At 48.1% G+C, this 26,185-nt stretch overlaps 1 protein-coding gene across 2 annotated transcripts in view; it reads right to left on the bottom strand.

The window, feature by feature from the left end:
• WNT3A (Wnt family member 3A) overlaps positions 1 to 26,185 on the bottom strand; it is a 102,025-nt gene that overhangs the window by 27,129 nt on the left and 48,711 nt on the right. For both annotated transcript variants that reach the window (XM_059838080.1, XM_059838088.1), the window contains exon 2: positions 20,718 to 20,959. In XM_059838080.1, coding sequence (XP_059694063.1) covers positions 20,718 to 20,959 — 242 coding nt within the window. The remainder of the gene's footprint in view (positions 1 to 20,717; positions 20,960 to 26,185) is intronic.

Raw genomic sequence — 26,185 nt, 5'->3', positions numbered from 1 at the left:
TTAAAACAATGAAGCTCTCACCTTGCCCTCACCAATAAAAATGGGCTACTTGACCTCAAAAAAACCCCAAAAAATGCCAAATAACCTGCTGTAGAAGCAGGGGATACCAAACACCTCCAGATAATTTTCTTAATCAGTCATCATTTGTATTCACAAGACAAACCAATTTCATTCATCTGATGCTTCCCTTGTTTTATCCAGGTTTCTTAAGCTCAAATAATGACCACCTCTAATTAGAGAGATGCCCTGTGCCACCCACTGCTCATGTCCAGGAATCCTCTCTCCTCTGGAGATCATCTCTTCCAGCCTGAACTGCACAGGGGTTTTGCCCTCTCAAGCAAGGAAAGCACTGGGCACCCAGACTGGGAATAACCTCTGGGTTGGGACTGGGGTGTCTCTGAAGGGACCAGGGCTGTGGGAGAATGGGAAGAGCAGGGAGCTGCTCTGGGGTTTGATTCACCTTCAGCCTCTGGCTCTGGGCTCACCCATTTTAAGCCAAATGATAACAGATCCTTTGATGAACCCTTCCCTTGCTCAGGCTATGTGTCATTTCAGTATGTTTTCTTCTTCTCTTTCACATTCTGAGGGTTTTTCAGAGCTTTGCCAACCTGACTGCAAGAAAACCCACAATTCCAGCTTTGGCTTCTCATTCTTGCTGCTGTCAATTCACCAAATGCCTGCTTGCTCTTATATCAACCCTGCCTTCGTATTTGAGGACTGGTCATGATTTTATTCCTGATTTGACATCTGGTGTTCTGTTTCAGGTTCTTGAAGAGCATCCACACCCCCCAGCTCTGGGTGTGTGCTCTCCAGAGTTGGTGGGAACACTCATGGCTCCTTATCCATGATATTAACTGGGAGGGGAGGTGATGACCTGTTCTGCCCACACTGATTTTGGTGACTTGTGGGAGGGAAAGGCACTTGTCAAGCTGCTGGAGGAACCCAGCACCTTAAGGATTTCCTGCCAGTGCACATTGCTTTCATCCCTGCCTATCTTAGAGCAACAAAATCAAAGCTCCGCATCCTGCGGTCCCTCGGGATGGGAATTGCTGAAGATTCCTCTCTTGCTGTTAAATGTGAGCTCCCTGGGTGGCAACACTGCTGCTGCCCTGTGTAATGAGTGGGGGGGAGATGACATGTGAAGTGCAAAAAAACTGGGGGGAAAAAATAAATAAAGAACAACCGAGCAGCCTTCGGAAATGTCTATGCAAATCAGATACTGAATAAATCGAGTCAAGTAAAAATAGATATTTTGGCCATCAGCAGAAAAACACGTGGGCTGATTCTCCTCTTGGCCTGGTGTAATTTATATCTAATTCAGTGGAAGTGGTAGAAAAGTTAAGTCAGTGTAATTAGGGGTGCAGCTTGGTATTAAAATACTCCTTATTTCCTAGAAAAGCTTACTTTGTTTATGATACACTTTTGACTTTGCAATGGATAGTCTGCCAGGCTCAGCCCGTGCCTGCAGGAACCCAGGACATCCCCCTGACTGCCCTGGAGGGCTTGAGCCTCTGGGAGGGGGCTCAGAGACCTTGGCACAAAGCCAAAGACCCCTGTGCCTTGGATTTTAGCCCTTGGAAACAATTACCAACTTTGTGTGAGGAGTTACAGACCACGAGAGTTTAAGCAGAATGACAGTTAGTTTGTCACAAAGTAGAAAAGCAGAATTTGGGGTTTTTAGAATGGGGGTTCAGAAGCCAAGATGGAAGGATTTGGGCGTGCCTTGTCCTTCTTCCTTCTTCTTGTCCTCCATCTTCAGGTGATGGTGGCACTTCTGGATTGGTTTAGAGTAGAGACAGACTGTCTAACACAGTGATGGGGATTGGAAAATTATTGAAAATAAAGAACATGTAGGTTTTAGTAGGAGAAGATAACACCACCCCAAGGTGGTCAGTGTGCCATGAACCAACCTGCTGGACAGACCTCAGCAGGGCAGAGAAAGAATGTTATAAATAACAGAAAATAAACAGCCTTGAAAACCACAGTCAAAGAATCCTGACTCCTTCTTCGATCTCAGGGCTGGGAAAAAGAGACTTTCCTGACCACAGAGACCCTGAGATGTGCTCCAGAAACACTTAAAATCACAGATCCCAGACTTGGACCTCTCACCCTGCTGCCCAAAGGCAGGACCCAGTGTGCCTGAGCCACGCTGACAGATGTTTGTCTGACCTGTTCTCCAAAACCTCCCAGGTCGGGGCTCCCACCCCATCCCGGGGCCATCCCTGCTCAGGCCTTGCTGCCCTCCCCGTTACTCTGCTCTTCCCAAACTCTGCCCTGCCACGGGCTGGACGTGGAGGAGAACTTGTCCAATTCACCTGGAGGGGGTGGGAGTGAAGGGGAGGGAAGGATGGAGCTGTGGAGTTGTGTAACAGAGCTCAGCTCCCTGGGCTCTGTGAGTTATTCCTGCGTAAGCAAGGGAGCCCTTAATTTCTAATTCCACTGGGAACCTCGCCTTTCTCCTGGCCTTTTTTGAATTTGTTCCCTCTCCACGCTCCTCATGCTAATTTCCCTTCCCTCTCAGCATCTCTCACATGTGCCCTCGGAGGGAGAGGCTGCTGTAACACGAGCAGTCCCTGACTGAATCATCCCTTGGCTTCTGCATGACTAACACCCCTGCTATTTGTCTAACTATTTCCACTGATGTACATTTAATATGTAAAAAGTTAATTAAAGCCTTATTCATAAAAAAAAATATCTGGGCCAATTTAATATTTTTTTTATAAATACCTCAAGGTAATATTTCAGTTAGGGACTAAAGACCAGAAAACACTGTCAGATTCACCACCACCACCTCCCCATCTCTAATCAAAGCACCAGGTTTTGATATTATAAAGGAAAAGCCACCAAAACCACAACAGCATTTACAGGAATTCACTCTGCAGGTGCAGAGATCAATCCTGAGAGAAGCTGAGAAGGTCCAGCTCTCATGGAAGTCACTCTGAGGAGGATCCAGTTCCATGCCCAGAGCTCCTTCCCAAGTGGATCTGTGCTCATGCTGGGCTTGGAGAACCTGCTGAATCTTTCTAATCAGTTTGGTCCAGCAACCTTTAATCATGCAAATGGTTCAAGTCTTCCGTGCAGCTCCAGACTTGCCAGCAAAAGGTTTGCAGCACTGAAATTGGGATTTGTCCTGGCACAACAAAGCTGATGATGGTTCCAAACTGGAAAATGCATCCCAACGAGCAGATGCTTCTCCCTGGTCAGCTGGGAGGAGTGGAAATTCTGAAGCTTGTGAATCACATGGTCCAAACAGTCTGGTCAGTGGGCAATATCACCCAGGAGCTCAGTGGATGTATTGGTGCTTCATGAGATCCCAGAATGATGGAATGGTTTGGGCTGGAGAGGAACTGGAAGATCACTCAGTCCCACCCCTGCCATGGCAGGGACACCTTCCACTGTCCCAGGCTGCTCAAAGCCCTGTCCAGCCTGGCCTTGGACACTGCCAGGGATCCAGGGACAGCCACAGCTTCTCTGGGCACCCTGTGCCAAGGCCTCCCCACCTTCACAGGGAAGAATTTTTTGCCCAATATCCCACCTGACCCTCTTCCCCTTCAGCTTAAACCACTGCCATTTAACCTATGAATGTCCCATCCCCTGTAGGTGACCCCAGAAGAGATGGCAAAGCCACCTCCAGAAAGTGAATTCTGCCAGAGTCAGGAAGAAGTTCTTTACTCAGAGGGTGGTAAGGCTGCCCAGGAGAATCTGGGGAGGCCCCACCCCTGGAAGAATCCAAGGCCAGGTTGAACAGGGCTTGGAGCACCCTGGGATAGTGGAAGGGAGTTGGAATTGGATGAGCTTTGAGGTCCCTTCCCACCCAAACTATTCCAGGAGTCTGATTCTGGGAAACCTCAGAATCTGCCACACCAAAGAGGAGCCCAATGAAAATGCCACGTGCCACGTGGAAGGAGCAGTCCCCACACTCTCCAGCAAAGGCTGAGCCATGAAATTCATTCTGCAGAAGATCTCCAGGCCCATTTACCCCAAGTCTTCATTTCAGGAATTTTTATGGGATCACTGCAAAAGCTCCTCTATCTGTGCCTTCAGAGAGGGACAGTGGGATTCATGGAGGAGCTGCTGGTAGGTGATTTCCCTCCATGGAGCCTTGCAGGGCAAGTCAGAAATGCTAATATGGGAGCACAGGCCTCCACTGGAAATCTTAAAGAGGGGATTAGAACAGATGAGTCCTCACTGAGCTCTCCAGAACAACAGCAGAGATAAATCTGGCTGCTCCTTTGGAGGGTGTTAAAGGAGGATTTCCTGGGAGGTGGATCCCCTCAGTGGGGTGTTATTGTGTGGGCTGTGGGGAGGGAAGGAATGGATTAAGCCACTGGCAAAGGGATGTGGGGCTTTTGCCTGTGCTGACAATGGATCCGAGCTGGGGAGGGTGGAAAGCTGCCCATGGGTGGAGGAAATCAGGGGTGGCTCCTGGCTTTTTCCTGGAGGCCACACTGCTGCTCTGGAGCTGAGGATTAGTGCTCAGATGTTCAGCCACGGCTCTGCTGGACCTCCTGGAGTGCAGGAGGCAGAGGCTGGGTCACCCACACGCTGCCCAGTCCCGTCCTGCAGCAGAACAATGCCAACGCTGAGAGGAAATGTTATAAATGTCATATCCTGCCCATAAATCACTCCTAGGCCTCACCATCCTCTTGACTTTCTTGAAGATGCACAATTTTTTGTGCTGTTTCTTGGCTACAGTGGGAATTTTGGGACATTTTCCTTCCAATCTTCATGTTTGATCTATTGTGGGTAATAGTGCTTTGGGCACCACCACCAGCCTTGGTGCTTGTTTTGGGGATTGGTGGAAAGCCACACAGAGCTCAGGAACTGAGAGCTCAGGTGAGCAAAGCAGAGAGAGATTTTGGTGAGGAACTGCAGGGATTCTTTGAATTTCAGGGTCTGTGTTTGCCCTGATTTTAATGCTGAGAGCAACACGCAGCCTGTGATGCTCAGAGTCCTCTTGAACAAATACATTTTTTAACCCAAGACACAAAATGCCCACTATCTGCAGATCCCCACAGTCTCACAGAGCTGCTTAGAGGTCAAGCACTGAGATGAAGAGCTCCCAGTTCTACACAAGGAAGACAAATCTTTCACCCAAGCTGGTTAACCTCAGTTGGGTTAAATCAGTTTTTATGGCAGGGCAGTCTGTGCACTTTCCTGGGCGAGGTTCAAGGCAGGTTTGGGTTTTATCTTGGGTGAGGAGCTGAATCCAAGCTGTGAGGGCTGGAATGATCCCCAGCAGCTCCTGGATCCCTCGTAATATTTTGCTGATGGTTTCTGCAATATTTTGCTGATGGTTTCTGGGCTGGCTGTGGCCTGTGGGCAGCAGGGCTGTGCCCAGGGGGTGGTGGAGCCCAGCACCACAGGCTGGGTCACTCTGGGATGTGGTTTTCCTGCTCAGATCAGCTCCAGAGGAGCCACCCCCACCCTCTGAGGGAGTCCTGGCACACCACCAGGCTGATGTGCATCACCCGTGGTGATGGCAGGAAGAGGAGCCACCATCCCACACTGAGGTTCATCCCAAGCTGCCTGATCCCCATCAGGACCAAGCTTAGCTCCTCTGTCATTTTAAGCCAGCCTAACCTCCCCCAGCCTGAGCTAAGAGCACCCTCCTTATTCTGGCAGCGTCGATGGAAGCAAATAAAAGCCAAAAGCACCACGAGTCAGTCCCAAACCTCACAAAAGAAGGTGCAGCCCTGCATTTACAAACCACCTCCAAGCCTCTTAAATATCAGAAGACCCATCCCTACCCAGAAAAGCCCAATATACTTCCAGCTTTTAGCCAACCACAGCAGTGGTCAGCCCCATAAAGTGGGTAAGTGCATGCAGGGAATTGTCCTTGATGCAGTGACCTCACTGAGTCACAGCAGCAGTGATTACAGGCTCTTTTCCAGCTGGAATGCTGATCCTTATGGTTTTAAATTGCATCCACCCCACTCTCCAGACTGGGAAGAACTAATATTTTGTAGCCAGCACGAGTGTAAGAGGCTTGTCCCACAACTGGTGGGTGTTGGAGCAAGGTTTATGTGAAGAATCAGGTTAAATATGGAAATATGTTTGGAATCCTTAAAAAAAATCAACTCACGAAACAAAACAAATGCTTTTTGCCCTTCACTATTTCTTAAAAAAAAAAAAAAAAAGACTTTATGGCTTTATGTCAGGTTGGTGTGAGGATTTCAGGGATGTCACAGCATCTTTAACATGCACTGGAAATATCCAAGGTGAGGTTGGATGGGGATCTGAGCAACCTGACCCAGTCCAAGGTGTCCCTGCTCATGGCAGGGCTTGGACAAGGTCACCTTCAAAGATCCCTTCCAAAAATCACCTCCATTTCCCTCCTTTTTTCCCCAGTCTTCTCCTTTGGATCCTGACCCTTTTCCTGCTGGCCCAGCTGGCTCCAGAGTGGGAAGAGGTAAAAGCTGGGAAGAGGGAAAAGGAAGAAAATGGAAGAGCAGGAAAAGGGAAAGGCAGGAAAGATCAGGAAATTATTCCCACAAAAAAACCTGCTGACATCACCTCCATTTTCCTCCTTTTTTCCCAAACTTTTTATTTTTCATCCCAATCCTTCCCAACCCTTTTCCAGCCAGCCCAGGTGGCTCCAGAGTGGGAAGAGGGAAAAGCAGGAAAAGGGAAGGAAAAGAGCAGAAAACAGAAAGGGCAGGAATGAGGTAAGATCAGGAAATTGCTTCCACTAAAAAAACACTGTCATCACTCCCATCTTCCTCCTTTTTTCTCCAGCTTTTTATTTTTCATCCTGATCCTTCCTGACCATATTCCAGCCAGCTCAGCTGGCTCCAGACTGGGAAGAGGGAAAAGCTGGGAAGAGGGAAAAGCAGGAAAAGGGAAGAGCAGAAAAAAGAAAGGGCAGGAAAGAGGAAAGATCACGAAATTGCTCCCACTAAAAAAACACCAACACCACCTCAATCTTCCTGCATTTTTCTCCAACTTTTTATTTTTCATCCCAATCCTTCCCGACCCTTTTCCAGCCAGCCCAGGTGGCTCCAGAGTGGGAAAAGGGAAAAGCAGGAAAAGGGAAGGAAAAGGAGGAAAAGAGCAGAAAAAAGAAAGGGCAGGAAAGAGGAAAGATCAGGAAATTGCTCCCATTAAAAAACCACTGTCATCACCCCCATTTTCCTCCTTTTTTCCCAAACTTTTTATTTTTCATCCCAATCCTTCCTGGCCTTTTCCAGCCAGCCCAGATGGCTACAGAGTTGGAAGAGGGAAAAGTTGGGAAAAGAGAAAAGCAGGAAAAAGAAAGAGCAGGAAAAGGGAAGGGCAGGAAAGAGGAGAGGTCAGGAAATTGCTCCTGCTAAAAAACCACTGACATCACCCCCATTTTCCCATTTTCCTCCTTTTTTCCCCATCCTATCCTATGGTTTTCCCAAACTATCCTATAAATGAACAAAAGTGTTAATGACTGATGGGGCAGGAATGTTTTGGAGGTCAGTGGTTGGCATTGCTTGAAGTGAGGAGATTGCAGGGAGAGTTTTTAACTTTAAATTTGTTGTATTGCAGCTGGACATAGATGATCTTTAAGGCCCCTTCCAACCCAAACCATTCTGTGGTTCTCTGAATTCATTCTTCTCAGAATTATTTTATTCACTTAAAAATAATTTTAAATAATACCATCAAATAATCAATTGGTTATTGATTATTTGATGGTATTATTTTAAAATATTTTTAAATTATATTTAAGGAAATTATATAAAATTTAAAATTTTATTTTAAAATTATTTGGTATTATTTTAGTTACTGAAAACACTGGAAACACAGACCTGAGAACTGAGGTGGTGATTTTCTGCTGGTTGGGAAGTTCAGAAGTTCTGTCCTCATGAGAACCAACACCAGCAGACAAAATCCATTGTCTTTCCCCATGGAAAAACAATGAGATAGAGAATTTGATGATAAAACATTTGTATCCTCCTCAGTCTTCCCTGATCCACAGAGATCAATGGCATCAGGGCGTGTTTGGGCCAGGGTAATAATTAATAAAGGCATAAACAAAACTTTACAGAATTTAATATTTGCCCTCAGAGTCACCAAATCATGTCTGAAGTGTTCAGGGGCAAGTGGTGGATCTGGGAGGAGAAGACTCCTTTTTCAGAGGAGCAAAATGCAAAGAATATTCTTAATTTTAGGCACTTTCCAAGGATATAACTCGAATATAATTCTCACCAGAATGTTTTCCATAAAAACTGGGCTCCACAGAGCTCCCATCTACCCCCTCAGGATTCATTTACATCTTCAAATTCACCTCTCAAGGAATCTACATCTGGAATCCAATCAGAAAAGCAGACTGGAGATCCTGGGTGAACAGAAACAAATTTCTCCACCAAACCCAACTGCACTGAAATAAATTTTCACCCTTTATTTTCCTCTAAGGAAAATCTGTGCAATTTCCTGGGGGAGCATCTTCATGTCAGGACTCAGCAGCTGTAACTTGAGAATAAACCACAGATTTGGGTTTATCTCCTACAGCAATCTTTTAGAGAGCTGTGAGGCTCTGTAAATGAATTTAGAGGGGTGTCTGGGTGACCACTGCTCAATTTTAATTCAGGATTTAGGCAGAATGAAGGAGTTTGGAGTTCATACCATGGCTAAGGTTAGTAACAAGGGTCAGAAAAAACTTAATATATCCTAGGAAATTCTGTTCTGCTTTATTTTTAAGAGTTGAAAATCTGATGGACCATGTAAGAGTCTGAATTTTTGGGCTGATTAAGTGTTTTATCTTGTTAATGTCAGATTTTTTTTTTTTTTTTGTTTGAGAAGATAAAATCATTCAGCCTCAATAATATAAAACCCACTTCTTTATTCTATGAAACACTAAAGGTGGGAGTCTACAATGGTCTAATGATTTTATATTTTACTATAAGATCACATTTAAATTAAAAAGAAATAAAATGCCTGACTTTCAATAATTCAAACAAAACTATCTAAAGTGTGCACAAATAAAAAAAAATTTAAAAGTCAGGAAAAAAAACAGAGTTGTGATTTTTTTTTTCCCTGGAAATTAAGAGAAATCTGCAAAACATCTCCAGTTTGGTGCAGCTTCTTTTTCTGCTGGAAAACTGGCTCAGAAGAATAAACAAACACACTTTTTGACAAGATACAATATCTCCTAGGCTGAATCTGCTGTGCTTAGCCTAAAGGGTCTCCAACTTTTTCATGGCTCGGGGTGAGCAGAAACATCTCCGGGTGCCCTCCCCACCCATTCACACTCCCACAACATCCCTGTGGCAACAGCTTCCCTGGGAAAGCAGCGTGATTAGGAAAGGATAAACCATAATTATTAGCTATCATTGAATGTGATTTAGCACCTGGAAATAGTGGGGAGGAAATGGTGCCAGGTGCTGAGTCAGCAAAGTGCAGCCTTAGCAGGGAAGTGTTGCTGCCCCGTCGATCAAACTGCAAGGGAAATGCTCGTGGAGGCCAATAAAAGCTCCTGGGTTGGGTTTCAGGAGCTGCAGGGCCCTGCTTGTGACCCACTCTGGAATATCCAGGTGGCTCCATGGGAAATGGAGAGGCAGAGGAAGGAGGATCTGCTCTGCTGGATCCAGAACCAGAGCCAGAACCTCTCTTCTCTGCCTTGTTCCCCACCCACTGCTCCTGGCTGGGTCGTGAGTGCTTTGTGAACTGCTTTTCTTCGCTGGGAAGGGTGAGATGAGTCAAAATGAAACAAAAAGTGAAAGACACCTTCTGTTTCTCCAGTCAGGACCTGCTCCCAGGGCTTGAGGACAGCTCTGCATTTCCCTGGATCTGGTGCCTTTCTGCATTTCTCTTTGTGTTTTCACAGCAGCATACCAACATTTGGGTTGGAAGGGACCTCAAAGAGCATCCAGTTCCACCCCTGCTGCGGGCAGGGACACTTCCACTGTCCCAGGGTGCTCCAAGCCCCATCCAAGCTGGCCTTGGGCACTGCCAGGGATCCAGGGGCAGCCACAGCTTCCATGGATAATCTGTGCCAGTGCCTCTCCACTCTCTGAGTAAAGAACCTCCTGACATCTCTAGAATTCACATTCTACAGATGGCTTTGCCATCAGATTTTATGGTCACTGTCGCTCTGATTTTTGAAGTTTTTCTGAGCCTTCTGATGTTGACATTCTTGTAATGAACTTTCCCATGCACTTTATGTAAATAACTTATTGTTTTGCATTCTTTTATAGAAGAGAAGAAATTTGATGGACTGTTGGTTTGTCCAGTGTCATTGGAGAGGTGGCACTGTCACCCTCCAATCCACTGCCACTTTTGGAAAACTATAAATGTTAGAGTCAGAAAAGAAACTTCCCTTTCCTTCACCTTGAGAGCAGTGGTGTGTGCTCGTGTTGTTTTGTGTCCTCCAGTGAGAGGTCATGTCTAGCCAAAGCTCCAGAACTTCCCTGAGGTTCCTCCCACCTCCTTAAAAAGCCTGCCCAGACCAAAACCAACCCACAAGAGTTTCCTTCAAGCCCTTCCCCGGAGCATTTCCAGACTGTGACATATCCACATCCCTCTCTTATGGGCCCACCTGGCAGTGGCCTCTCCAGGAGCACCTCTGGGAGCCCTGGGAGCACAGGAGGTGGGCAGGAGACAGAGCACCACACACTGCAGGGCTTCGTGTCTTGGGGTCAGCTTCACACAGCCCTCAGCTGCCTCACCTTCACCCATCTCATGCTGTTCCCCAAAAAATGCCACTTCTGGGCACCTCCTTTGCACAGGAGAACTCCCCACCTACATCAGGTGGAGCTCTCCGACCCCTTGGCATCCCCCAAGATTTTGGAGCTCCAAAACCTGCTTTCCTCCTTTGTCCTCACTGCTCAGCCTCAAATCAGCTGTGCCCTCATCATTCCTAGGAGCACAACAGAAATCCAGAGTCACACCAACCCTCCTGAGCCATTCCCTCTCCTGGTGACTGATCCCTGCCTCTCTCTTAACCCTGTGGATCCTCGCAGATGGGCAAGTCCTCACTTTGAAGGAGATGCTCCCAGAAAGATCAGGGTGAGGAAACAAGGACTGAGAGAGGCTGAACCATCCAGACACAGGATTCCTCTTGCACCAGAGCTCAGCAGGGAATGTGTTAAGCAATATCCTGCTGGGAAACTCGGTGGTGCTCTGCATCATTCCCCTGCCAAGCAAGTCCATCACAGGAAAAACCAGGCAGGGCATCTTTATCCACCCTGGCTTTCCTTTATCTCCTTGAGGATGGAGAGGAGGAAAATCTCTGCTGGTAAAACAAGAATCCAGCTGATGCCTCAGGTTTCAGCTTTTATATTTTCAGATTCTGTGCTGCTTCAGTGTGTGGGTCTGAGCTTCACCTCAGGGCATGGTGAGCTCTGTGCACAGAGCAGGGAGACAAAACAATTCCTGCTCCAGCTGGGCACCAAGGACAAATGAGCCAAATCTCAGCCCAGGAGCACAAACGCCGTGGGCTGGAGAGAGAAAAACAAGCAGGGTGGGAGTGCCTGGGCTAAAGCTGGGCTGGGACAATGAACTGCAAGGTGCAAATGGAGCAGAGCTGATCCCAGGGAGAGACCCCGTGCCCGGCCGTGCATTTTGGGGCCATTTTGGGTCATCTTGGGTGCAGCCCTGGCTGGGCTCTGGTGCTGCCCACGGTGGATTGATTAGGATTAATAAATCCCTGCTTTATTCTTTAACTCTGTCCAGTCTCTGCTCTAGATCAGCCTTCCCAAGGCATCACACCCAGATGATCCCACAGCCCCTTCTGGCCTTAAAATCCCCTCCTCCATTCAGCACTGCCAGCTCCCAACTCATCTCCCAGGGAAGAAAAGCCACATTCACGGGCTTGGATCCCTCTTTGTCAGGAGGGAATAGAAGACACATTTTCCACTCCTCTTGGCTCTTTGGGACGTAGCAGACACATTTATGTCCTCAACCAGCCAAACCCACCCAGGGCACGGCGCTCCCTGGTTCCGGAGCCATCCCAAAGCAGCGCCCAGCTCATCCCCCTTCCCCCCAGCATCCGGGTGAAGGCGACCAAGCCTTTGCTGTCGCTGTTTCCCCGCTTGGCTCCCGTCCATTCCTCTGTGTGTGTGTGTGTTTGTGCCTCCCGTGGCGCGCCAAGGGCCCGTTTGGGGCCGGGATTCTCCCGGGACAAAGGGATGCTAATTCAGCTCCCTCTGCTGTTCCCTTTTGTCTAGGGCTAGCTCCCACGCTTGGACTTGGCACTCTGGGGATGCGGCAGAGGGAGCTCCTTGTTGCGACCAACCTGAGCCCGCTCTGGGGAATGTACCCAGCAGGGAAAGGGGAAGGAGGGCAGGGGGGGAGGAAATAAATCCGTAATTCCGCGCAGCGCGCTCCCTGCCAGCGCGGCGCATTGTGAGCGCAGCCCGAGGCTGGAGTTTCCAGTGCCGGGAGAGACGCCACCGGTTCTCTAGCCACGGGCTGTCTTGCTGCTTTTCCCCCTCCCTTGATCCCCTGTCTAATGGTTAAGTAGCCAGGAGAAAAAAAAAAAAATCCAAAAACAAACAAACAAACAAACAAACCCCCAAAAAACAAACAAAAAAACCCAAATAAAACAAAACCAAAAAAACAAAACAAAAAAAAAAAAAAAAAAAAAACACCAAAAAAAACCACCCCCAAACTCAAAAAACCACCGCCAAAACCAATACAAAACAACAAAAAAAGAAAAAGAAAAAAAATCCCAACCCCCCCCAAAAACACCAACCCCCCAAAAAAACCCTTAAAAAATCCACAAAAAACCCCCACCAACCAACCAACCAAACAAACAAACAAAAACAAAAACGAAAAACCAAACCAAACAAAAAGCCCCTGCGTGTCAGTGTTGACAGATGAGTGGGAGGTGGAGGGAGCACAGAGAGCAAACGGGATCGGCTCCTGGAATTGCTGCCATTTCCTTTTCCCCATCACTCCTCTCAGGGTTTGCAGCCTGTGCAGGGTGTTGGCTGTTTCCAGCTGTTTCCAGCTGTTTCCATGGGCTGTCTCCTCTCCAGATGCACGGGAGCCAGATCTTTATCCTGGGCTCACTGTGCAGGTAGGGAGGTCAGAGCCTCTAAGAAACCCCCAAAACCCGAGGGCACTGGGGATGCAGAGGCAGATGCAGCCAGGTGTGATGTTAACCATGGTCTCCTGGGTGCCACCCTGCTCAGGGCTTGTCCTTGCACACCTCAGAAGTCACCAGAGGATGAAGTGACCCCTCTGATGGTCCTACCAGGCTCCAGCAGCAAGAGGAGGAGCTCTTCCCCACCTCAGTGCACTCCTGCTCCCAAAAGCTGAGGGATAACACCTTGGCACCTCTCCTCAGCATCTCTGTTTGCTGCCCTTGCAACCCTGCAGCTCTTGCCAAGGCTCAGGGGGAGCTGCAAATCCCCCAGGACTCTGTGGGCTGCAGCCACAGCTCCTCCAGACCTCCCCAAACTGCTTGTCCAGCGTGCTGCAGCTCCAACACGCTGCCAGCACTGAGCTAGCCACCCAAAACCCAGGTCAGGAATGCTGAATTTGGGCTGGAATGGGCTCAGCCCATGCAGCAATCTCCACTCCAAGCTCAATTTCCATGGGCTGGAATGGGCTCAGCAGTGCAGCATCCCCTCACCCTGTGCAGCAATCCCCACTCCAAACTCAATTCCCACAGGCTGGAATGGGCTCAGCAGTACAGCATCCCCTCACCCTGTGCAGCAATCCCCACTCCAAGCTCAACTTCCATGGGCTGGAATGGGCTCAGCAGTGCAGCATCCCCTCAGCCCACATAGCAATCCCCACTCCAAGCTCAATTTCCGTGGGCTGGAATGGGCTCAGCAGTGCAGCATCCCCTCAGCCCACACAGCAATCCCCACTCCAAGCTCAACTTCCATGGGCTGGAATGGGCTCAGCAGTGCAGCATCCCCTCAGCCCATGCATCAATCCCCACTCCAAGCTCAATTCCCACGGGCTGGAATGGGGTCAGCAGTGCAGCATCCCCTCAGCCCACACAGCAATCCCCACTCCAAGCTCAATTTCCACTAAACCCAACAGGAGCTCCTGTCAGGAGGCAGAACATGCCAGCCTCTCCCCCAGCAGCGCTGGCAAACCTCTGGATTTCTGCATCCTGCTGGCTGAGCAGAGCTTGCACAGTCACATTTTCAATCCTGATCCTTCCAGTTTCCTTCCCCGTAGTTACAGGGCAGAGTTTGTAGATCTCCGTTGTTGATACCAGGGCAGCTGCCCAAATTGCCATTAGCGGGGAGGTAGACGGGGTGGGGCTGGAAATCAGATCCTCTTGGGAAGAGTTTCATGAGAGAGAGAGGAGAGAGAGTACCTCCTACATGTAACAAACCTCCTGGATGGATCAGTATCTTGTGGCTTTCTGCTCATGCCTTACTTTATTGCAGAAGTGGAGAAGGATGATCCACAGCAGGGAAAAGGAGGGGGGAAAGTCTCCAAACTCCGTTTGGCTGGGAGACAACTGAGATGCCAGAATGCCATCAGGAAAATATGATGAGATCTGCTAAATGTCTTAATTTTAAATCATTATGAGATGTTGTTATGGCTTGAGTAGCAAAGGACTGGCTGCACTCAGTGGTCCAGGAGATCCTTTCCATGTGCCATGTGGTTCCATTATTAAAATCATGGAATCCCCTCTCCAGCTGGGGCTGGATGTCAGGATTGCTTTCTAACAGGAGAAATGTGAGGGGTGGGAACAATCTGCCCCCAGAATGGGCCTCTAAGAAGCACCCATGGAAGTCTGAGGCTGTAGCCCTAGGCTCCCTCTATAGTCAATGGAGAGAAATAAACATCTTGCTATGATTCATGTTATCCTGAGATAGGTGTCTGAGATAGGTCAGATGAATTGCTCCCCGGAGATGCCGACTGCTCTCCACTGACTACAAAGGGAGCCTGGGGTGACTGCTCAGACTCTGACAGCTAACTCTGGGAGATGAGATCAGGCCCATCAGGGAGCCTGGGGAGTGATGCTGTTATGACACAGCAAGAAAGAAAAAAACACATGGAGGAGACTTGTGACTCCAAGGGATTATACCTGAATTTAAAAGTGTGGTTCCATTCTCGCCTGATCTGGGGAAAAACTCGCATGGATTTCACCAGACATGAGATGAGCTTCCTCATCCACAATGGTGAAGAGTCAACCCTTGAACACAGCTTTGTTTGGGCTTTCTTGAGAGAAAGAACACATGGGGCTCATCCCCAAAATGTCTAGAGTCCAAAATAAACCAAACTTCACAAATGAGCCGAGCCCAAAGTCAGCCTGGCAGCAAAGGTGACAGTGCCCAGCATTCCACAAGGAACTGGATGTGATTTGAGTCCCACCTCTCTCAGGAGCTAGACAGATGCCTGCTCTGCCCTTCATGTAGTCCCTGGGAGCAAGAGCCTTCTCATCCAGGGCCGGTCTCCCTGGATTCCCTCAGTGATTGATGGAGAGATGTAGAAACGTCAGGGTGTGAATAATTTAATCCAAACTGTCTGGAATACCTCAGATGAATCATGCCCTGGAGGACCCCAGCAACAACTGGAACTACCTCGACCTGTCTCGCTGTCTGGCATCAAGGACCCAAAGTTTTGCTGACCCACTGCTCTTCTGCAGGCCCCAGTTTCAACTTTTTAGGAAGAAGCAAAGAAAATGGTCAGTGCTAGAAGAGAAGATGGAGGGGCTGGTTGTCAACACCAGAGCGGTGGAGGAGATTTGTAAAGAGGAGGCTGTCTATCTCTTGGTGATATGTCAAGGCAAAATGTCCTTTGGGAAGAGATGTTGCAGTCAAATTCAGATTTTGGTTTCCTTCCAGAAGTCTCGAGGGGAAATTCTCCAGTCTGGATCACGCAAGGAGCCTGCTTGGATAATAACAGTCACGTCAGGCCACGAACAGGCACTGTGTGCTCTGCTGTGGGAAGGAGTGAGGCACTGGAGATCCAGGGATTTCAGATCCCTGCTGGTAACACGCTCTCCTCTGCCAGGAAACCTTCAAAGGGGTTATTTGGTGTCACTTCCTGAAGGGCACTGTAGGAGAGTGTCATCTACAGGAACGTGGTGAGGGAAGACAAGAGGAAATGTTTCGGCTTTGTGGTTATTCTGGGGAAGAAAACAGGGAAATCCCATCCCACCTTGATTTGAGATGGAAGTGCTGGAAGGCAAGACACCCCCCCAGGTTAATAGCAAAGCCATGCAGTGGTTTGAAATACCCCACATTTCATCCCATGCTCAGCCTGGTGGGAGCACAAACAGGAGCTGCACCAAAAGGAGACTCAGGAGAAAAGGAGACTCAGGGGTGCCCCCATCACTCTCACAGCTCCTGAAAGGTGCCTGTGCTCAGCTGGGGCTGGGCTCTGTCTCCAGCAGCACTGACACAACCAGAGCTCACAGCCTCCAGGGAAATACAGGTTGGATAGCAGGGAAAAGTTTTTCCCAGAAAGAGTGATAAAGTTCTGGAATGGCTGCCCGGGGAGGTGGTGGAGTCCCCATCCCTGGGTGTGTTTAACAAAGCCTGGATGTGGCACTGGGTGCCAGGGTTTAGTTGAGGTGTTGGGGCTGGGTTGGACTCGATGACCTTGGAGGTCTCTCCAACCTGGTCATTCTGGGAATTCTGTGAATTCCATGAATTCTGTGAACTCTGTGAATTCCGTGAATTCAGTGAAAGGACATGGCTTTGCTGGACACAGACAGGATTAACCCTGGGAGACACGAGCAGAGGGTCACTCCAGCACTGCTGTGACTCTCGACATTTGCCTGGAGCGGGCTCAGCAGCCAACCATTATTTCCGGAGTGAATTTATGCCTCCTGGGCCTTGGTCACCCATCAGGCTCTCATTTGTCCGCTGGGGAATTTGCAGTACATCCTCACAGGGCACATCCCATGGGTGCAGAGCCACGGGACACCCCTGTCCCAGCTCTTTCCCACCCCCTCGTGCACGCAGGAAGGGCAGGAGTGGCTTCCCAAGGCTGCACACGAGTGTTAAAGTCTAATAAACAAGCCCTGCCGGCCGGGGCTGAAAGAATCCGAGCCCTCTCCAACAAAGCATTTAATCCAGTTTGGCGTAACCTTTGACATTATTAGGGATCTCAGTGACCCTAATCCAATCAGATTGATTAACTAAAGCGGAGACCCCATCAGCAGACCCCCCTCTGGCCTCTGCTATTTAGTCCTGACCAAACAGTGGGAGAGACGTGCCGTATTTACACCACAATGGGTCGGCGCTGAGAACCTGTTTCATTACAGAGAGACTTAAACTCCCATTACTCCATCAATGTATCATTCTTCAATAGTTCATTAAAAGCTGCTCCTCCACAATAACTATTAACCATTTCTCAGCCCAGCTGGCAGGTTTAAAGCCCTGGCCAGTCTTTAGCAGAAGGAGGTGGGAGTGAGTGAAAGAAATAGATAGACAAGGGCTCCCTTTTTGAATTTAAACGAACAGCGGGCTTAAATAGTTGGAGGTAATTTACTTTTATTGAATGGGGGGGAGGAGAGAGAGGAAACTTTTATTTTGACTTAATTATGTGCCGAGGTCCTTTAAAGAGACAGGGCCATGATAAGCTTTAATTGTATTACTTCTCTTGAGATTGGTTCATATTTCTGCCCAGAGGAGTTTCAAAGAGAGCTCGCGCGGCACTGAGAGACTCTAAACTCACAGCTCGAGCATGAACAGCCTCTTCAGGCCACAAAAGCTAAAATAAGGGCAAAAGGCACAATTCCCCATGCATGGCACTTCAGCTGGAGATGGAAAATGCCTGCCAGGTTGCACTGCTCACTTTCTGCTGTCAGTGATGGGTTGTCCTTCTCCTACGTCCTCCAAAGTTTTGTCTTGCCTCCTTTGGAGGCAACTCAAAAATCTCCCCTTCTCCTTGGTGAACTGAAAGGAGCAACAACTGCATTAAAAACTGCCAGGCCTCTCAGGCAAGTGGCTGAGCATGAGCTGTGGCTCAGGTGGTCACTTCAGGTCATGTGGCCATTGCCATGTTTTTCTCCACTTCATGAAACACAGGTGAAGAAACAAATAACAATATTTTCCCTTTCAATACTACAGCATTTTTCCTTTTGATGTTACTGTTGCAAATATTCAAGTGGGAGGATCTTTCTACTGTCCAGCAGTTGAGACTTGGGCTTCTGGGAGATTAGACATGAGTTGTAGTGTCTTTATATCAGAAATGATAAGCAGATTAAGTCCAGGTAGAGAGAAAGAGATCAGACTCAATTCTTTCCCCATACAGGAATCCTGCTTTTTTGCATTCCAAGTAGTCCAAACTGACCAAAACTCCCATTTCCTGGGGATTTGCAAGGAAGACCCAGCAATGGCACCTGTCTGATTGTTTCTCCATGAAGCTGCACACCTGCCCATACAATCCCAAGACCACAGAGAAGGAGAAAAACCCTGTCCCACAGCCCTGACCCTAAAGCTCATCTCATTACACCCCTGCCATGGGCAGGGACACATTCCACAAGCAGGGACACCTTCCACTTTCCCAGGTTGCTCCAAGCCCATCCAACCTGGCCTTGGACATTCCCAGGGATAGAAAGTCCACATCTGTCTGGATAATTGAATAAATAGGGTGGGATGGGGGATTTCTGCTCTTCCTCTGCCCTGGGTGACATACAAAGGGCAAGAGGGATTTAGGGTCAAGTGTTGTCTTCAACAGCAGCAGGTCAGGATCCCCTGGACATCATCATTCCCTGGTAGCTGAGCTCATCAGTGCCATTCCTGTCTAATGTGTGATTCACTCCAAAATCCCAGAATTGTTAGGGCTGGAAGGGAAGATTAGGCCTGGCTAAAAAAGATTATGCAGAAGTATAGTCTTAGCTAAGAGATGTGGGATCTTTCTCCATAAAAAGGCTGACGGGGGAAAAGAGTCTGGTTTTAGATGAGATATCAGAACATGGCTCTTAACAGGACCAGAGTCTGGTGACAGTTTGGCACTGCTGAATCACAGCTCAAGGCCAGTCCTGAATAAGAAATGAGCTACCACAGCAGCAAGGGCAGCCCAGACAGTGAGGCAGCCTCAGCGAGATTTGGGCCTGGAAAGGATTTCCTGAAGGCATTAAAACAGATCCTTTTCAGTGAAAGGAGTGCAGATAGTCTGGGAGGCAAAGGGGAGATGCTGCAGGAGCTGCTGAGGGAGGATGGGGTCCCCACTGACTCCCAGGGGAGCTGCACTCAGACCCTGAGTGACTTAAAATCCAAGCTACAAACCAGATTTTTGCTTCCTTGCTTTCTCTCTCTCCTTTTCCCCTTCTCTCTTTCTGGGTAGGAGCTCAAGTATGTTCCTACCCTGGGGGATCTGCCGCACAAGAATGCGACTGAGCTGTTTTTTTTTCTCCCCCCCCCCTCCTGCTGTAGGTGAAGCAAAACTGAAGGGTGGTTTGATTCTCCCTCAAGGAACAACATTCTTCAGTTATGAAATCGTCCCAGTCTCCTCTCCCTCCCTGAGCCTGGCTACCGAGAGCCTCCAGTGTGGAGCAGGGACAGACCCCCGGTGCCGGCCCCGCTGGGAGATGAGGGAATTGGGCAGATTGTGGGACTGGGGTTCCTCCGGTCAGCAGGGAGGTGAGGAGCAGTTTATCCACGAGGATAATTGCTGCAGGAGATGTGGGGTGTAAAATCCCAGACTGTCTGGGAGAACATTGCCTGGGGAGGTCGTGGACTTCCCATCCCTGGAAGTCCTCAAGGCCGGGTGGGATGGGGCTTGGAGCAACATGGTCTGGGGGAAGAAAATGCCCAAATCTGTTCTGATTTGGGGGAAAAACTGAAAAAAAAAAAAACAGATGGGAAGCACTGCAGAACACACCCCAAGGTGGGTATGGATCAATAACATACACCAGATTGCCTGAAAATATTGCAAAGGCTCCTTCCTCTTTTACATGAGAGAAGGAAGGAAGGAAGGAAGGAAGGAAGGAAGGAAGGAAGGAAGGAAGGAAGGAAGGAAGGAAGGAAGGAAGGAAGGAAGGAAGGAAGGAAGGAAGGAAGGAAGGAAGGAAGGAGGGAAGGAAGGAAGGAAGGAAGGGCCCTTTTGTGCTAAAGGAAAGGTAAAACTTATCCCAGACTTAGTGAGACCAGCAGGACCAGGCTGGGTTTTAAAAGACACCCAACAAGTTCAAAGAAGGATAAAAGAGCTCTCACAGGCCCCTACCAACTTATAAGGGAAAAAAACAGATATGTAAGCTTAGCTTAGGGCTTAAATCTCACAAGATTCAACAACATAGGTAAAAAAATTTCTGAGAATTCCCACTTCTGTCAAGGGGTGCAGAAACTGTTTCCTGAATTGAACACTGTCCTAATTTACTATGTTCACAACGAAGGAATGCAGAAGCATTAATTGATGGTGATTTCCCCAGGCCTTCACTGTATTTCCCCTGATCTTCCTTGTATTTCATAACAGTATAAAAACTGCTGTTATCTGATAGTCCAGTCCCTAGGAACCATCCCCCACAGCCCATCATTTCCCCTCTGCCATCCTCTAGAGAGCTGAAATCACAGCACGGGCTCAGAAAAGGAGCCAGGTCCAGCTTGAGCGCTGCAAACACAGAAACCCTCTGTGCTCATTCCCAGCATTCAGGATCATGGGATAACTCATGCTGAAAGGGACTCAGGGAGGTCTCCAGTCCAACCTCCTGCTCCCAGCTGGAACTGAGATAACCCCACTCCTTTATCCAGCTCCAGCCCTGTCTCTTGCAGGACATTTTTCAGAACATTTTTTCAGAAGGCAACGAGTTCACAGGAGGTTTCTCAAGACTTCTGCTGCCAATTCCACCACAGATCTTTCCAAACCCGTAGCTCCTCACTCACCTTTATCCAGCACGGGCCCAAAGATGGCCAAGCTGTCGTTGACAGTGGTGCAGTTCCACCTTCTCCCTCGAAACTGGTGCTGGCATTCCTGGATGCCAATCTTCACTCCTTCTGCCACGCTGGGCATGATCTCCACGTAGTTCCGACAGAAGCGCAGCTGCTTGGGCACCAGGCCCGGGATGCTCCCACACAGGATGGGCTGAGTCCCCAGGGAGGAGTACTGGTGACCAATGGCCAGGGACCTGGGCAAGAAAAACAGGGGAAAAGAGATGCTGTGAGGCTGGGTTTCACCTTTGTGCTTGGTTAAGAAGAATGGGGACAGGAAATCAATGTCTTTAGTTCCTCGGCATTCCTCCTCACCAGAAAACACCATTTTCATTGTTATTCTTCCCCAAAACAACATTTCCTGCAGTTCCCTACAGGTCCAGCAAGGCAGCAAACTCTGTTTTTAATATATTCCTTTCATTAATCCCCCCAAAGCCTTAATCCATCACTGTGCTGTGAAATCCATCCTTCCTTCCTTCCTTCCTTCCTTCCTTCCTTCCTTCCTTCCTTCCTTCCTTCCTTCCTTCCTTCCTTCCTTCCTTCCTTCCTTCCTTCCTTCCTTCCTTCCTTCCTTCCTTCCTTCCTTCCTTCCTTCCTTCCTTCCTTCCTTCCTTCCTTCCTTCCTTCCTTCCTTCCTTCCTTCCTTCCTTCCTTCCTTCCTTCCTTCCTTCCCTTCCTTCCTTTTCCTTTTCCTTTTCCTTTTCCTTTTCCTTTTCCTTTTCCTTTTCCTTTTCCTTTTCCTTTTCCTTTTCCTTTTCCTTTTCCTTTTCCTTTTCCTTTTCCTTTTCCCTTTCCTTTTCTTTTTCTATTCCCTTTCCCTTTCCCTTTCCCTTTCCCTTTCCCTTTCCCTTTCCCTTTTCCACCAGGGGGTCACACATGGATTTCTTTCTTTGAGACACAAACACACCCCTAAAAGATGTTTTATAGGAAATTTTGGCAGCTGAGTCAAAAGGACTTTTGGAGCTACCCAAAGGAATAACTCCAGCAGCTGAAACCATCAAGCTCTGAGTCTTTGGAAAGGCAGCACCAAGAATTTGGGAAGGGGAACATCATCATTCTGTGGGGCTTTGGTTAAAGAGAGGGGAGTGAAATTAAAGCCAAACCAACAACCAAAACCCAATCCAAATTAAACTTGAGTGCAAACTGTGCTCAGCCCAGTGGAAGTCTTGAAAGGAGTGTCCATGAACCTTTATGTTGGTGAAGCCTTGGAGACAAACAAGTCAGCTCTGCAGGGAGATCAGCAGATATGCACCTAATTAGATAGATTTTTAAAGTGTTTTTTACTGGTGCTTCTAATAATAACCTTGATTACTAAATCTGAAGGGATTTTTAGAGTATAATTTCCTTTTCTTCTAATTAAATCTCTTGATTGTCTTTTCTGCCCTGAATTAATGACAAAGAGGAACCTGCCTGGGCAGTGTGTATTTCTGTTTACATTCATTTTTTTGCTGTGTGGTTTTCATTTGGGAACAGCCTGGTGTGTTTAAATTACCAACAGGGCTGTCAGGGAATAAAGCCTTCACTCTCTTTTGCTCTGACTTGAAAAATAACACGAGAATTCCATCGTTGCCAAAGTCCAGAAGAAAATTAGCTTGACTTTAGCAGTTCTCTAGGCTAGGATAAAAATTATTTTTAAATTACTTTGTTTTAAAAAGAAGGGTCCTTGCAGCCAATTAACTCCTCTCCTGGAGGGGACCTGGTTAGAGGGGACAGAAGTGAGAAGAAGGTGACATTCACATGGTCAGGAGCCACATCTCAAGGGCTTTGCCAACTGCAGATTAATCCTTACAAATCCATCCTTTCCAGGCAAATAAGGACATCCATTTCTGGATCCCAAATGGCTCCAGCTAGGAGTTTAGAATCAGGATTAATCAGCTCAGCCAAGAGCATGCCCTGCACTAAATGAACTTCAGGTGGACAAGGTGGAAGGTGAGTGGGAAAGCAAAGGATCTCCAGCTGATTTCCTGAACTTGGGTGCCTCTTTCCACCTCTGCTGGACTTCTGGGAGATGATTAATCTCAACATTAGAGGACAATTCATCCTGCCCCAGGCAGGGAGGCTGAGACAAACAGCATGAACTGCCCTCCAGAAGTGCCCCTTCTCTCCATTGCATTAAAAGGGGGAAGGAGCTCACCCTGCCCCGAAATTGTGTCCCTGTCACCCACACTCCAATGCTTGCTGGGGTGCCCCAGCTCACCCCAGGCTGCTCTGCAATCAGAGAGCAGCAGACATTTCCATGCCCCTGCCCAGCTGAGGTGTGTGCTTTGGGCTGGGGTGAATCATGGCCTTGCCCCCACTGGCTGTGCTGGCCAGACTCAAACTCCCCTGGGTGGCTGGGGCATGTCTGCACCCTGGAAGTCTCCAGGTGAATCACTCCATGATCCCTGACAACGAGGATGGAGCAGTTCCTTGAAACTGTCCCACCCAGGGAAGTTCAGCCCTGGTTGAAGGCCACGCAGAGACCTCAGCTGGAGGAAGGAGATGAGTTCCTGCAGGCACCTGCAGGAACCCGCAGGAGAAAACTGAGGAAAGGACCCATTAAACTCATTTTCCTTATCTCAGTGGCTAGATATGGGGTTTTCTGAGCTTTAGATTAATTCACACAGCTGGCAGAAAGCCATCTGTTAAATGGAGCCCATGCCAAGTGTACATTTTTGTTTCGCTGGTAAATATTGTACAAAGCACTGGACCAAAATTTCTAGACTAAAGATACCTTCTAAAACATTGTTTCAGGCTTCAGAGGACTTGTTGAGTTGCCTCTGTCACCTTGTTGAGTTTTAGGGTGCCACATACCCAAATTTTAATCCTTTGAACTCCCACAAGACTGGGACTTAGGAGGTATTCCCAGCTTTAGGATTGGGAGCTAAGTGGTCCTCTCTCTGTAAACCATCTGGAGATGCCTTCCTTGAAGTCCCCAGGGAAAAACATCAGTTTACTTGTTCCTACTCATCCTCCAGCCACTGATGACAGAGAGTACAAAATGTGGATGTTTTCTGATGTCTGAGGTTAACTCTGGTGGGGACATCTGTAGAGTTTGTTTCCACACCAACTGCAGCCACCAACATCCTTCCCAAAGCTTTCCAAAGCCCCTCACCCAGTTCCCAACAAAGATAAAGCATCCACTGTGGTACCATCAACCTGCTGCAGGCTCCATCCACAATGCTGTGAGGCCAGAAGGATTTTCCTGAGCTGTATCAGTAGGACCCTGATGGAGTTTGGGATTCCAACCTCATAAACTTTAATTATGTGAACACCAAACTCAAACCTGTCTCTGGGTTGTATTTTTTGGTGGTTACTACAGTGGTAAAATGAAAACACCAGTCATAGGAAGAGGAGTTTGTAGGTTGGTGCCCTCAACTATTCGTTTCCATTGCTGGGAAGATTATCTAAGATTAAAAAAAAAAACCCCAAAAACATATAGAAATACCTCTAATTGCTTTTTCACACTGCTCTCTGCTCAGTACAGCAGGGAAACAGTCACACCTCACTTTGATCTGTGTTAGAGTCTGGAAAGTTCAGTCTGCAAAAGACAATCTCCAGCAAGAGCCTTGTTCTCAAGGTGTCATCAGGCCCCGCAGGTTGATGGTGCCACGCAAATCTGGCATTTCATGGGGCACTGTGGAGTCACTTGACTCTCAGCTGGAAGTGCAGGCTGGAATCTCAAAACATCTCCCCGTGAGCAGTGGCTCTGCTGCAGAGCAGAGCTGAGCACCTTCCTCCTCCTGCTCCTCCTCCTCCTCCTCCTGCTGCTGGCTCACTCGCAGCTCCTGGAGTGTGATAACATCTCCCCAAGCACCCTCTTTTGGTTTCTACTTTGCTTCCAGGTGTAAACACTTTCTCCCTCTCTAAAGTCAATTTATCTTTAGGAGAACCCAGTTCTTTCAGCTCCCTGTCATTATTATTGATCATCAGGTGGGAACCTTATGAACCTTCCAACCTTCTCCTCCACCCAGAAAAAACCCAACAACAACCCAACAACCAAACCTTTAGAAAAGATTGGGAAAGTCTATAAAGATCAGAATCTCTTTTCAGCGTTGCTCAACTCTCTCGTGGCTCCCATCATTCATTTTTTTTCTCACTGTTTCCAATGATCAAACCTGGCATTTGCATTTTTCCACCCTCCTGAGTTCTCCTCCTAAACAATCTCCTTCATGTGGGCAGTTTTGAAAATGCGGTGTCGAGAAATGGGCCGAGTGTCATCTCCTGTGGTCTAACCAGGCATCACCTTCAAATTCCCTGAGCACCACCACTTCCTGGATGCACCGACCCCAGCCTCTCCTTTTCCATGGGGAATTCCTGCAGCTCTCTATTTTACAAACACACTCATGCCCAGATCAGGCTCTGCTCAAGTCTGAACCAAGGGAAAGGGTCAAAGAGTTGTTCCTTTCAAACCAACCAGGCTTTTCTTCCCATTAGCACAGGAGGAGCAGTGAAAACATTGCTCTGTATGTCCACAGCCAAAGTTCTTAGCTTATCTTTCAGCCTTGCATGCCCTGAAGTGTTTAATTCAACCTCCAGTGAGCATTTTTCTTTGCCAACACACCTAGAGAGCTCTTCATTTCCCTTATCTCAATCTATCTGCTCCTTCAGCAGAGCCGTTGTAAATAAGTACCTGGCCACCTTCTTAATAAATTACATGTACCCTCCCTCTTGGAATGGACACCCCAGCCAGCTTTGGAGGGAGAAATATGCAGGAAATACCTGCTCAGAGCTTTTTTTTTCAGAAAAATAGAAGGTTTCAGCTCTGGATGACCTCACTGTGCAGCACCACTCTGCTGACTTTTCAAGGTCACCACCTTCTCAGCATGTCAAAAGTCCCTGAGACATCAGGAGCAGCGTGTGGAGGCTCCTACAGCTGCTTGCTTCTCCCTGAATTCTCTCATTCCTGAGCTTTGTTTTGTTGTTTATCCTGGAGAGGCTTTTAGAGAGCTTTCTCCAGGGATGTCCTTCCAGGATCCCAACACAGGGAAAATAACTTCATTTATTAATGCTGAACAGCAAGGCTGCAACTTACCAAATGACCCAGGGTAAGACCCTGAGGGCACCTAAATCCCACCAAACATTACAAACTGAGCACCAGGAGTGACTTTGCTCCTTTTGTCCAGCTAGTCCTGGTGAAGAAGTCCAATCAAAGGATGTCCATCTGCCCATAACAGAGGGGATTTATGTTCTCTTGTAGGTGCCTTCAGTGCTTTTCCTTTTGCAGGGAACCCCCTAACAGCAAGATGCCACATCTCCTCCAAACCCTTTCCTATAATCCATCCAGCTTTCCAGAGGTTCAGCTCAGCCCCTGCTCCTTTCCAACTCATTTTGGCTGCCACTCTGTGGTGCCACATCCCTTAGAAGAATCTCGGCCACGTGATGAAAGAGGGGACAAATTGTGAAAAGTGGTTTCTCTAAAAAAAAAAAAAAAATAAGCATTT

The sequence above is a fragment of the Haemorhous mexicanus genome, chromosome 1 (assembly GCF_027477595.1).
Source record: "Haemorhous mexicanus isolate bHaeMex1 chromosome 1, bHaeMex1.pri, whole genome shotgun sequence".
Taxonomy (NCBI): Eukaryota; Metazoa; Chordata; class Aves; order Passeriformes; family Fringillidae; genus Haemorhous; species Haemorhous mexicanus.
The sequence above is the reverse complement of the archived record's forward strand: the minus strand, read 5'-3'. Positions and strand labels throughout refer to the sequence as shown.